The 14691-nt window shown below is 38.9% G+C and overlaps 2 protein-coding genes across 2 annotated transcripts; one reads left to right on the forward strand and one right to left on the reverse strand.

Annotated features, from left to right (window-relative positions):
- Nucleotides 1–1466: 1466 nt before the first annotated feature.
- LOC122051393 (pentatricopeptide repeat-containing protein At5g52850, chloroplastic-like) lies at nt 1467–4047 on the reverse strand. Its single transcript, XM_042612524.1, has one exon. It carries the CDS (start codon nt 4032–4034, stop codon nt 1602–1604), a length of 2433 nt encoding a protein of 810 aa, XP_042468458.1. The 5' UTR covers nt 4035–4047; the 3' UTR covers nt 1467–1601.
- Nucleotides 4030–14470, forward strand: LOC122051401. The gene is made up of 12 exons (XM_042612538.1): nt 4030–4615; nt 5145–5230; nt 5319–5418; nt 6049–6138; nt 6526–6639; nt 10732–10914; nt 11538–12031; nt 13046–13145; nt 13247–13306; nt 13397–13489; nt 13581–13700; nt 13821–14470. The coding sequence occupies exons 2-12, from the start codon at nt 5193–5195 to the stop codon at nt 14133–14135; spliced, it is 1707 nt and encodes a 568-aa protein (XP_042468472.1). The 5' UTR covers nt 4030–4615; nt 5145–5192; the 3' UTR covers nt 14136–14470.
- Nucleotides 14471–14691: the final 221 nt, after the last annotated feature.

Raw genomic sequence — 14691 nt, forward strand, 5'->3', positions numbered from 1 at the left:
ATCGGCGACTGGTGAGGGCGGCGGCCACGGCTGCCGACGACCGGCGACGACCGACGACCGGCAGCGGCCGACCAGTGACGGGCGGCCGCGGCGGGCGGTCGGCGGGCGACGACTGACTAGGAGTATATTCGGCATTCAAATTTTGATTAAACAGTGACCTCGTAATGTAATCGGATTACATAATATTTACTTTGTAATCCATATTCAAAACTTCACTACCTTTTGTAATCGAGATTACATTACATTACAGGTTTAAAGTTAAAACAAACAAAATAATCAACCTTATAATGTAATCCTGATTACATTACAAGACAGATTACACCCTACAAAACGTAGCCTAAAAATCTATCCTAAAATAATCTCATACCTACTGGTTGTTGAAGAAAGAAATTAGGGCACAATCACAACCTAGACAAGTATTTTAAGTGCCTATTGTAATAAATTAAATCCTATCTCCACTGAAATGCTGGGTCAACATTTCATGCATATTCATTCAGGTAAAATACAATTTCACTTGAAAGAAAGATATAAACTATAAAATCTGAACTGAAGGTAAAAAGGAAAATAGAAGAACAATCAGCACCAAATGTCTTGTTTGAAACACGGTGGAGCTGCGACAACGGTGGAGGACCACGATGGAGATACGGACCTGCTGGAGTCGACGAAGGGAAGGGAAGACAGAGGTGCTGGAGTCGACGAAGGGAGGGGACGGAGCTACGATGATTCAGTCGGCGATGGACCACGTCGAAGATGGCGGAGTGGATGGAGATGATGGAGGACCACATTGGCAGTGGCGAATCCAGACAAATATTTAGAGGGGTGCTCAAAGGCGGCGTCACTGGCGTGAGACGTCGACGAAGTGAAGAGGCGACAAAGATGAGTACAATGATTTGAGGAGACTAGAGAGGGGGAAATAATAAGATCTCTTAGTGCGATTAGGGTTTTTAGTTTGAAGAAGAAAGGGTTAACTTATTAGAGAGAAAAAAAGATCGGGGAACGAGAAAGAAACAAAATGAAATTGCTTGGAAACGATTTGGCAATGAGAAAGAAAAGGAATTGATGTTTTTTTTGACATTTTTTGAAAAAATCCAATAAATTTAAGAAATTATAATTATTCCTTTTATTTTTAATCATGATTATATATTTAATTTTTATGTTTTTTGTCAGAAGCAAGGGGTGCCCCCTCATGCCCCTCTGTCTCCGCCAGTGCACATTGGAGATGGTTGCTGGAAGTCGCCGACGCCGCAGGTTTTTTAGGGCACAAAATAATAAAAACACGGGTTGGATTTTGGGAGAGGTAAAGTAGAGTCACGTTTTTAACACTGTTTAAGTTTTTGACGTTTAATAAATGGGACACTAGGTCAGACAATTATAGGGGCAGAGGATCCGGCCTCCAAGATAATACATATGGACGTTGATTCAATACTCTGCAGATGCAAGTAGGTTGACAATTTTTGCGATCTAACTATTGCAGAGGGGGAAAACAAGAGATTTTTATTTTTCGACATAATACATGTCGATTGACTCATTAAAACAAAACTTCCTAGCTGTTCCTGCATGGTGCTCTCATATGCAGCATCAATTGTGGGCTACCAGTTCGATCAGATTCGAGCCTCCCTCTTTGGTATGATCTCCCTCATCATCCTCCGAATCTGCTCACCCCATTCCACTTTCCCTGCGTCGTCATACAATCCCGCGAGCAGCGCGTAGATAGTCGGATCTGACTGATCGATCTCCATCGCCTTCCTCGCCGTGCACTCTCCAAGAACCAGGTTCCGATGACGCCTGCAGGAAGCCAACAAAGTCTTGTAGATTGAGACATCCGGTTTCAATGGCATCGTTTCTATGGTACATGCCGCAGCCTCAAGCCTCCCCGCTCGCCCCAGCATGTCCACCAAGCAAACGTAGTGCTCTCGCCGCGGCACTACGTCGTGCTCGTGCATGGAGTTGAAAAAGTCGACGCCTGAGTCGACCAGCCCACTGTGGCTGCATGCTTGCAAGACCAGCAAGAAGGTGACCTCGTCAGGACGCGCACTCACCAACCGCATGTCCTCAAACGCTGACAGAGCTGCGGCGAACTGGCCGTTCGACGCTAGGCCGGAAATTAATCCGTTCCACGATACTACATTTGGCTCCTTCATCGTTGTGAAGACCCTGCGCGCTTCGTCTACGGCCCCGCATTTACCATACACGTCGATAAGGCCATTGGAGACCGAAACTACGCTCAGCAGTCCGGACTTAAGTGAGAAGCCGTGAAGCTGCTCGCCGAATTGCCTCGCTGACAACCCTGCAACAGATGATAGGAAGCAAGCAAGGATGAAACCATCGATCTTCACGTCCTGCTCGTGCATGGGCGCGATCAGGTAGAGCGCCCTCCGGTAGTGGCCCGTCTGGTTGATCCCCTTTGCCAAGCTGGTATACGTTAGCACGTCTCTGCGAGGCATCATCCTGTGCGCTACGGTCCATGCCTCGTTCACCCTCCCACATCTCGCGTAGAAGTCGACTAGAGCATTCCCGGTGACCAAATCCGATGAGTTCACCATGGTTTTGATGATGTAAGCGTGGAGCTTCCGTGCGTGAGACAGAGCTTCTGGAGAATTGAAACTGCGGAGCATAGTAGACAAAGTATAAGAATTGGGTTCGATTCCCGCGAGTTGCATCTCCAATAAAGCTGCGCAAGCCAGGTGTTCAGCTCCGAGTCGAGCAAGCCCCGCTATAAGAGCAGTCCAAGAGACGACGTTAGGAGTGGCGATTGCTCTGAAGGCACGCATAGGTTCATCCCGATCCGTGGAGTGTTTGGCGTACAAGTCAACCAGTGAATTGCCGACCGATACATCGGGTACCAATCCAGCCTTCACCGCCTGGCAGTGTATCTGCTTCCCTAAATCTGGCGAAGGGACAGAGGAACAGGTGCTGATGACTGCGGCATAGGTGAAGGCATTCGGCTCCGCCCCTCCCTTCTTCATCTTTTGGAACATCGTGATGGCCTCTTGGTAGTATCCTGCTTGGGAGTATCCGGTGATCATCGCCGTCCAGAGCATGACATCAGAGTCCGGTGTCTGCCGGAAAACTTTTATGGCATAGCGCGGCCACTGACATTTCCAATACATGTCAACCAGCGCCGTCTTCAGCACCAGATTGAGCTCGACCCCCAAACGGATCACGTGAGCATGGAGCATCCTTCCGCCGCGGAGGCCAAAGAAGCGCCCGCAGGACGTGAGAAGCTTGGCGATGGTGAATGCTGTTGGCGTAATGCCACTCTCGATCATGAACGAGTACAACTGGATTGCCTTGGTCCAATCCTCAGCTTCGACGAGAGCTGAGATCATGGCGGTCAAGGAGACGACATCCTTGTTCTCCGTGGACGAGAAAATCGTCAATGCTTCCTCCAGCCTCCCACATTTTGCATAGCAGTCCAAGAGAGCACTTCCAACCACTGAATCGGCCGCAAGGCCGTGCAGTTGAACCTGCGCATGGATCTGCACTCCGAGGTCAAGTGACCTGAGCGAGGCGGCGCAGCGGGCGGCGCTTGAGAACGTGAACTCGTTAGGAACAACAGAGGGATCACTAACTAGCATACATTTGAACAACTCCAGCGCCTCCTGGTGCTTCTGGGTTTGCGTGCAGGCCGCGATGATGCTCGTCCAGGTCACAACGTCTCTGTTGGTCAATTCGTCGAACAACTTGCGTGCAATGTCGAGTCCACAACATTTGGAATAGAAACCGAGGAGGTGGTTGCTCAGCGGGAGCTGGTCACGGAAACCAAGCTTGATGATGAAGCTGTGGACGCATAATCCATGCCTCGAGGATCTAGAAATGGAGCAGGAAGCGAGAAGACTGCAGCAGAAATCCTCGGTGATACGGGAAGGCGGCTGACAGACGCGTTGGAGTGGATGCGGAGGGTAAGATTTGGAAGGCAGGTTGCGAAATATTTGGGACAACCTCTGCCGAGGAGAGGTGACAGAATCGGTTCTAGAGGGAGGAAGCGAGGTGGCGGGGAAGAAGCCTTTGCTCCAACACCGTCTCAACCTCATGCGATTATTCTCCTCTCATAAAAGAGCCGTCTGGGTTACAGTCAAATAGGTTGTCAACCAGGCCCAGCAGGGTGGCCCAAGATCGATCCGCTCAAATTCTAATTTATGACTGGAAAATAAAGATGATGGCCGTGGGACCCAACTGTAACGAGGAATCAGGATCAAATGTCTTCAAAGAAACATGTTTCGTATTCTTCTACCACGCTGAACGTTGATCCTGGAAGTCCTTTGCTGTGAATATGGAGTATCCTGCCTTGCCAAAGACATCCAATCTGAAAAGCATCCCTAGGGGCAACGGAGATTCCCAAAGTTCATTATCTCCTCTATCGGACGCCACGTCAGACTGTGTGAGAGGAGATTTTGTGGGTACGAGAGAATTTGGGACCGGGAGCATTCCGACAGACGGATGATAAGAACAGCTCAATAATATATTAGGAGTAACCAAGTCCGTGTTTGAAATTTGAAATCTGTGATGAACTCTTGATCTCTTTGTCGGTACACAGATATATACCAGTCGATGTCCAGTTGCTATCTTGCTGGAATCTCTCTGCACTCAGAGACTCAAATCGACTCTTCTCCAGGTAACATTTTGATCTTCTTTCTCCTTGCAAGAACGCTCCTCCATTCACCCCTGTCCTCTGCTCGCTTAGCCTCATTGATTGAGCCGCAAGCAAGGAGATCGAATGATTCTGTCTATTTCTCACGCTTTCTTGTCCAATCTTTTGCATCGATAATGGTTTGGTTTGTGGGGGTTTTGATTTATTTTCTGTATGAGATGATTCGAATAACAACTACGTTTTTGGACCGGTTGGTGAATCAAAATTTATCCCTTTATCCGTTGCTTGCGTGATCACAAAGGGCGAGGTTAAAACCGGAGCAAAAGGAGGCCTTTTCTTGGTCTTTGCCATTTGAAACTAGAGGGAAGAACATGAGAGGGAAGAACATTAGGACTTACGAAGGCTCTGTTCTGTTTTAATTTCTACGAACCGAAGAAATAGGAAACAATGCTTGAGTACATTATGTCGAACATTTTTTTTTCATTTTCTATGAACTGTCGTACTGGGAATATACGCTTCACTAATATGTTTCCTTGTTACCACTGTTGGGCAGGCAAAAGCAGCATACATTAGTGATTTAATAAAGCTCCGAATTTGTAGAATGTGTGACCGGCCTGCTCTGAAATGCAAAACGAACATGTAATCACATGATGGCGCTGCTTTTTCTGTGTTTTTTTTGAAGCAGTGCTTATACTAAGCCCTTTTGTTTTTCTCTCTTCTTAATCAGAAAAGATTCGATTCCTAACTGTCCGAAACCAAAACAAAATCATGACGCGAGAGTTAAGATGGGTAACCAAGATGATTTCCGGGTAGATAGGCGCTCACAGGTTGGTTTCAACTTTCAAGGCATGCCACTCCGCATTGCTTCCAAATAAAGAGAATCACACCGCCAAACTCTACTCACCAGCTAAATTGCTAATTTCCACTTCCAGTACCATTTTTTATTTTATTCCTGATAATCAGTATATGATGATCTATATTTGATTTTGCAGTCAGATTACCTTTTGAACAAACTTAGAAATTTTAAAAAGAAAAATGCAATTTCTATTTCTTAGTTCTTTAGCATCAACAACAGCAATCACTCTGGTGACTTCTATGCTCTCAATCCCTTTTCAGATGGTATCATTAGTTTTCCTCATGATGTTTGGCTCTCAACTGGCTACTGTCTGACCAGAGGCAGATAATGTTTTATGTATTATAGTAAAATTGGTGTATTTTGTATATCTTTTCCTATTAATCCTTCTCAATGAATATATATTCCATGTTTTCAGAACTCCTACTTCCTTATTGTATTTTTTTTCCTGCAAACAAAAAACACAAAACAAGGATTCCTTGATTATACATAGTTGTTACTGGTAGGCCTTAAAGCTTTACTAAGTAATCCAACTTTTAGTTTGAAAAAGCGTGCAAAAGCGTTGTATTCTTACCAAATTTCTAAGCTTGTAGTAATATTTTAGGAAAATAATCAAGTTGGAGAAGCTGGAAGCATGATGTTGTATAAAAGAAACTTCTCCAAACGTTCTTCTAGGTTTCAACTGGAGCAGGATGTAAGTGTACTTTATTCTTCTCTTCTATTGTAATTAATTTTTTGATAATGGTTATAGTATGTCATAGGTAATATGTGGTATCATGTTTCTGCTACCTGCCTCTTGGAGCTCATCGTCAATCGCTATTGCCCTAGTTTGCATTGTGATTTTGTAGAATGATTGCCAACTTGTGATATAATGTTCTCGATTGGGTGAATCTGGTGATTCAATTTGTTTGTCACCAAAAATATTAGGATATTCAGATTTCAATAAGTACTTGATAGAGAAATGTTTTGGTTAAAATCTACATTGACTATTGATATGAAGTGTCTTTTTTTTCAGCTTCATGAAATATTAGCTCTCTCTCTCTCTATTACTAGATTAGTGTTACCTGATATTATGTTTCAGGTTCATAGGCTCCAACAAGTGTTGCAGGATGAAATGGAATTGCATGTCGTTCTTGAAAATGCTTTAGAGCATGCTGCTGTGACCCTATCTGATTTGACATGCCTTCCAAATGAGGTATCCTCTTCGATCCCATAGAGATCCATTTAACATATAAACTAACGCTGCCAAACCAAACATTATGTTTCTTAATGTCTTGTAAGATAGATAAGTTCTGGATAGTTATCATTTCTATCGCCAGACTACTGTTCAGATCCACTTCTGCATTGTTTTATGCCCATGACATACACTTGAGAGTAGTGAATTGAATAAAATAGGTATATATTTGCAATCAACACAAAACTATATCAACTGAGTTCCCTTTTTATTCTCACATCGTGTGCATCAACACCACAAATTTCATATCAAATTCTTTGTGCATCTATTTGATACTTTTCAGTTTGTGAGATGAGGATAGGAGATGTTGGGAGATTGTTGCCAGAAAGTTAGAATGATAGTTTGTCCACTAGTAACAATTGTCAACCTCAAAGTTTGTAAGTGCTTTTCTTATGGATCAATTCATCCTCAACAATGGTATTATCAAATCGAGTTCAAATTTTCTCTAGGATATATAACAAGATGGACTAACTTTATGCAACATTAGTGCGGAAGAGTTTGAGATTCACTTAACCTGGAAACAAAGTTGCTGCAATTGGCCAATTATAGTGCGCAAATCTAATAACTAGAGTTTTGTCTATAGGGAGGAATGTTGCTACAGAAACTTGAGAGTAACTTCCTGTTTCCTATGTATTCAAGTGAAGTTTGCTGAGATATGTTAACAGGTTGTGCCAAGTCCAGTCATGACATGGGCACAATGGGCATTTTGAAGTGTCTGGTCCAGGCATTTTGAAGTGTCTCACATGCACACTTCATGTGTTCCTCGTAAATTTCATTTATCGCACTCATTTGTGTAGTCATGCAATGCAGTGCATTTGCATTACTCATGTGCATTGCACATGTTTTTTAGCATGCTTCTGCAACTGCAGCATATATGGTGCCTCCACTGCATATTTTTTCCAAGACATAATTTTATTACTGTTGGTTGGTCCTAGGAATATTGTACAAAAATTTTGTACAAGTCCTGAACCTTTCCTAACAACCTATTGTGTTCTTTAGAAATTAAATTCGGAATCGCAAACGAAACTTAACATTATTGATTCCAAATTTAACTTATCTGTTCTTAGAGGTTTAGACTTGGATCGCAAACGATACTTAACATTATAGATCCAAATCCACCTATGTTACAAATTCAATTAAATATTTATTTCAGAAATCGGCTCCCAGGTCAAACATGGCGAGACACTTGGCCTTCTTGGGTATGGGAACATCTACCACTGCCTCGACAAAGCCTCTTAACGAAATTCAATATTTAATTTCCTTATATAACTCTAGGTTTAACCAAAAGGAACAATCGAATCACAAGATCGAAAAAATAAAAGAAACACAAATTCGAAACAAATCCGAACATCTTGAATCTCTAGCGTCTTGTGTTTGGAATTCATACAAAGAAAAAACTAGTATGATGTGGAAAATAATTACTAGTTATACCTTTGTTTGTATGCAACAACCTCTTGATCTTCTACCGTATTCCTCTTCTTATCTCGAACGTCGTGTGAGCGACGATCTTCCAAGACGAGAACCAGCCAAGCCCTTCTTCTTCCTTCTTCCAAGTTTCGGTCAAGCAAATTTCTCCAAGAGATAGCAAGTCTCGACCACCAAGCTCCAAGGGATGCTAGAAACAATGCCTCCTTTTCCTCCTTCTTCTCCTAGCAAGATCCGGCCACCTTCCAAGCTCCAAGAGATGATGAGGTTCGGCCAAGGAGAAGAAAGAAAAAGGAAAAAGGAGAATAAGAGGGCCAACCACACCAAGGAAGAGAGGAGAGGAATAGAAGAGAGTTCTTATTGTGAAGGCACTCCCTCCCTCTTTTTTATAATCCTTGGTCTTGGCAACTAAGGAAAGTTTTAATAAAAATTTCCTTTTTTCTTTGCCATGAAAAGGAAAATTTAATTTGTAAAAAATAATTTCCTTTTCTTTTATTAAAGTGGCCGGCCACCTCTAATTCTCCAAGCAAGGAAAGTTTTAATCACAAGAATTAAAACTTCCTAATTTGTTCCCGGAAATTTTTAAAATAAAAATTTCTCTATTAATTTTTCCCTTCATGGTTGGTTATAAAAGGAAATTTTATAAATTAAAATCTCTCTATTAAAACATGTGGATGATTTCCAAAAAGGAAAGTTATCTTTAAAATTAAAATCTTCCTCTCAATCTACAAATAAGGAAAGATATCAAATCTTTGCTTAATCTTTTGTAGAAACTATAATAGGAAAAATTTAATTTTAAAACTCTTTTAAAATCATGAACATGGTTTCATAAAAGGAAAATTTTATCAAAAATTAAAATCTTCCTTTCAATCTACAGATAAGGAAAGATATCAAATCTTTTTTAATCTTTTGTAGAAACTATAAAAGGAAAGATTTAATTTTAAAACTCTCTTTTAAAATCATGAGGATGATTTCATAAAAGGAAAGTTTTATCAAAAATTAAAATCTTCCTTTTAACTACAAATAAGGAAAGATATCAAACCTTTCACTTAATCTTTTGTAGAAAGCTATAAAAGGAAAGATTTAAATTTTAAACTCTCTTTTAAAACCATGGTATCCACATAAGAAAGATTTAAAAAATAAAATCCTTTTTAATTTAATGTAGTTGGTCACACCAAACTTGGATTCAAGCTAGGGCCGGCCACACAACTTGGCTCATCCTATTTGCTTGGTCGATCCAAGCTTGGGTTCCAAACTTGCTTGGCCAGCCATCTTAGGATGAGTATAAAGGTGGGTATAATACTTTATTAATAAGAGACTACGATAGAGATCGAGAGGAGGAATTGGTTTTGGTCTCCCGATGAAATTAAGCTTTCCGTGTTCTCCCCGAACACCCAACTTAATTTCATCAATAATAATTCATTCCACTAAAGAATTATTATTGAACTACCACACCAATTCCAAATTACATTTTGGGCTCCTTCTTATCATGAGTGTGTTAATCTCCCTGTGTTTAAGATGTCGGATGCCTATTAATTAATTGAGTTACTGACAACTCACTTTAATTAATATCTTAGTCCAAGAGTAGTACCACTCAACCTTATTATCGTGTCGGACTAAGTCCACCTGCAGGGTTTAACATGACAATTCTTATGAGCTCCTCTTGGGGACATTATCAACCTAGATTATTAGGACACAGTTTCCTTCTATAATCAACAACACACACTATAAGTAATATCATTTCCCAACTTATCGGGCCTATTGATTTATCGAGCTAAATCTCATCCTTTGATAAGTCAAAGAAATAAATACTAAATATATGTGCTTGTTATTATATTAGGATTAAAAGCACACACTTCCATAATAACTAAGGTCTTGTTCTTTTATTAAGTCAGTATAAAAAGAACTTACCTTAAATGGTCCTACTCAATACACTCAGAGTGTACTAGTGTACTTTATCAGTTAAGATAAATTAATATCTAATTACACTATGACTATTCCAATGGTTTGCTCCTTCCATCTCAGTCGTGAGCTACTGTTTATAATTTATAAGGAATTGATAACATGATCTTCTGTGTGTTATACCACACACCATGTTATCTACAATATAAATTAATCGAACAACTACACTTAACTTATAAATGTAGATATTTGACCAATATGATTCTTATTTCTAAGTAAATGTTTATATAAAAAGCTAGGCTTTTAGTATACATTCCAACAATTACATCTATATTTTAATGTCCTCAACTCCCTTAAAAAATTAAATATCGGACCAAAGTTGCTAGACAAACTCTTACAAGCTCTCTTTTTTTTTCTCCATGTTTTAAAAGCCTGTTGGGAATACCTTTCTATTTTTGAAAATTCTGCAAAAAAAAAAAAAAAAAAAAAATGAAACCATCAACACAATATCTGGATGCAGCTTTCCTTGATCCTTAGATATAATCAATCTTTCTCTGGATTATCATCTATATATTGCAATGTTCCAATGAGTTGTACTTTAAAAAAACATGGCGTTTTACTACAAATGGATAGTTATATGGAATGCATTCCATTTTGTTAGTTATTCCCAGTTTCATATTTCAAAGCATTTTATAATGCAAAGAAATGCCTGGGTGTTGTTTGCAGGTACAGGAATTGCTGTCCAATATAGCATCAGTAGAGATGACTGTTTCCAGATTAGAGGAAGAGATGATCTCTTTGCATTTTAAGCTTATTCAAGAAAGAAATGAAAGAAGACTTGCGGAGTATCAATTAAAACAATTGCCTACCCAGCCATCAAAAATCTGCCCTGCTAAAAAAGCAGAAAATGTAAACCTTTTCCCGTTTTCATTTTTTAAAAAAAAATATAAATGAGTTAATTTTATCCTAAGCAAAGAACAGTATGTAACTTTTCAATGGAATGTTTCTATTGTTGCATCTCTAACCTAATCTTAGAATTGACCTTTGAAATGGCATGTTCCCTTTTCTTTTCTGTTACTTTCATAGATTTAAAAAATATATTCTCGATGCCATTCACATCAAATGGAGTAACAGAAATATTCTTTAAACTCATCAAATGGTTGCACATACGTTATCTGCATTATATGATGAGTTTGAAGCCTTGTAGAGTACTGCACGCTATTGGAGTAGTACATACAACCAGTATTTGCTGGTCCAACCTTGTCATAAGAAGTATGAACAAGCCTCTAGTACTTCACAAACAAATTATTGTACTTGTAAATTTTGTCAACTATAAGCTGGAAATTGTCATGCAAGTTAATAGGAATTGTATTTGAAATAAGGAAAAAAATAAGGTAGAAGTAACACTGCACCCAGTTCTATTGATCTCCAAAATCTGGAGGTGACAATCAACAGCTTATGAATATAAGCTATGTTGTGTTTCATAGGTCTATGTGCTGGTCTAAATTTGTAATGGGCTGTGATTTTGTCAGGATACAGTAGGCAGCGTGCTTAATCAAGAACAGAAGTTATTAGAGGAAGACATTTGTCACCAAGTACCAACTGACAGTTTCAGAAAACAGATCCCCATCAAAGGCCTGTGGAAGCATCCCAATCAGCTATCTGAAGAAATAGTTCGTTGTATGAAAAATATATTCATCTCGTTAGCTGATGTTTCTACGGTATCATCACGAATGTCATCCTCTGACATTATTTACATTCCTTCATCACCGGCGGAGAATTTTTCAAATTCATCACATTGCTCGATGTCTGAACCATCAATTTCATCATGGGCCGATAGTCCTCGAATTGGTCTGCAATATAATAATGAAATTTTAGCCACTGGAACCTCATTTGATCCATACAGAGTTCATGGAAAACTGTGTTGGGCTGATATTGGTAATTATAGTTTGGTGACTGAAGTCTCCTGGATGTCAGTGGAGAAAAGGCAACTTGAATATGCTGCTGGTGCACTTAGACGGTTCAGGTACTTTCTGTTCAATATTTTCTCTTTTAATTTAAATACCTAGATTTTTTTATATACATATCTTTCCAATCTGTGTTTATCTTAATTTTGCATTTGTGAATTGTTACCTTTCAGTCACATAGGGCTGTAAATGAATAGGTGATCATGGACAAGTTCAATACTCCACTCAATAAGATCACGTTTATAATCAATATGTAAAAAATAAATAAAATAACACAACTCAAATACTAGTGAGTTCAATTTGTTAATAATCATGAATAAAATTCATAAACAATTAATGAATAAACACAATTGTTATTTTTTAAAAAAAAATTATATTCAATAAGATAAAAAAAGAAATTCATATCTTATAAGTTTTGTACATTTAATATATTAAAAATAAAAAATTAATATCTTTCATTTATTAGATCATTTTTTTATTTAGATTATAACTATAATAATATCTCGAGCTAGGTGAAAGCAATGAAGCTTTGCTTCTGTTGTAGTCTTACAATGTTGATTTACTATCATACTATGATTGTGGCCTTATCTTGTACTAGTCAAACTATTTCTAACAGTTCTTGGTAAAGCACATCAAAATTGTTAATAAGTGCGCAAAAATTCATAGTATTGGAAGATCTCATTTAATAATAATCAGTGTACAACAACGGAACTGTATATTCTTGAGCAAACTGACACTTTTTTTTTGTAGAGCAAATACATTTTTTTTATTTTATAAATCTTCACCAAATATGGGAGTTCATTTTTGTTCCTAGATCTCAAACACAGTCAATTTTACTATGTAATATTCATAACCCTCTTGTGGTTTAGAAGACAAGTGATAAATAATGGTAAAGCCACTAACTTGCTATTATGTATCCGGTGGCCAAGGTTCCAATTAGAGCCGTCAATTTAGGTTGGGTACGTCGGGTTGACCTGCCCCGTTAAACAATTTAATCGAGTTGGGTTGAAATTTTATCAACCCATTAATTGTTTGATTTTTCTTTGTTATGCTAATATCCTTGAATTAGACAGAACACTGATCGAGCAACTAGCAGAAGTAAACCCAGTCCATCTTAACGGTGATGAAAAAATGGCGTTTTGGATAAACTTATACAACGCGCTCATCATGCATGTAAGCTACCGAACCCAAAACTATATACTAGTTTGCTTTAGGAAAAAGACATGTTTACTGTAGGCAAGAAGGATTTGAATATTTTCCGTCATAAAATGCAGGCTTATCTTGCATATGGTGTTCCAAGGAGTGATATGAAATTATTTTCCCTGATGCAGAAGGTTCAATAAACATTATTTCTCCTTCAATATTTTTCCTCTCGGGGAATATTTTGCACTTATAAATTGACTTGCTCTTATCTCTAAAATTAGGCAGCATACACAGTTGGAGGCCATTCATTTAGTGCTTCTGCCATTGAATATGGAATACTGAAAATGAAGCCACCCGTACACAGACCGCAAACAGTATGTGAAATACTGCTAAATAGGGAGCCTATTCGTTTGTTGTTCTTTGAATATATTACACAGTGTTGTTATCGTTATTATCTATTCGCAGGCTATATTGCTTGCTCTTCACAAAATAAAATTATCTGAAGAGCAGAAAAAGTTCTCAATCGACACATTTGAGCCACTTGTGGCATTTGCTCTAAGTTGTGGGTCATACTCTTCCCCAGCGGTAATATTGTTTCTAACTTCTCTTTTAGAAAATGCATTTCCTATATCAATTATGTTGATCGAAGTTCTTTTCCTCGAAAGAGAATATTTTCTATATGGATAACATTCAAGTGGTTTACAGGTGAAGATCTATAGTCCCACAAACGTGAAGGAAGAGCTTCAGGAGGCACAAAAAGACTATGTACGAGCTTCAGTTGGAATGAACCACAAGGGGAAATTACTAGTGCCAAAAATTCTCTACTTTTTTGCCAGAAGCCTTGTGGACGATACCAACTTTGCAACTTGGGTCTCTCAATTTCTTCCTCAACAACAAGCAAACTTTGTTCAGCAGTGCATGTCGCAGCGACGACAAAGGATCCTCGCTTCCCGGAATTTTGGAGTCCTACCTTTTGACTCTCGGTTTCGCTATCTTTTCTTGCCGGAGAAATTAACATAACAATGTTGTCCATGCCAAAGGCTACCTCCCTCCGACTCTCCCTCTTGTCATTACCATGACCTGCTGAGTGCTGCCAGAACGGAAAATGCAGGTAGAAAGCATGAAATTGGAGCTCCAGATTTATGGGTACATCTCTTCACATTCAACTACATAAAATCATCAGATGTTTCCGCGTCTAAGGACATTTAAACAATTCTGGATTATTGTGCTGCTTGTGTTATTATTGGGCGAAATGATTATCTTCAGCTTATAGTAAGCCGTAATTTATTAAAATGAGCATTGTACTAATTGGTAACGTAGTTTCTAAAGTTTTGCAATAAGATGATTGGTTTCAATGAGGTTCTTTAATATTCTTATTAATCATAAGAGTTGATGTGTAAATAATTATAGATCAAACATATCTGAAAAACTAATGTTGAGAATATATATATATATATATATATATGGATCGTCAGTGTTGATTTAACAATTAGGTCCGGTTAGTCATCTCAACGATGAGTTGATGACTCGAATCAGTGGAGCTCGGTATGACGATATGGACATTATTCTATTTTAA

The sequence above is a fragment of the Zingiber officinale genome, chromosome 1B, assembly GCF_018446385.1.
Source record: "Zingiber officinale cultivar Zhangliang chromosome 1B, Zo_v1.1, whole genome shotgun sequence".
NCBI lineage: Eukaryota > Viridiplantae > Streptophyta > Magnoliopsida > Zingiberales > Zingiberaceae > Zingiber > Zingiber officinale.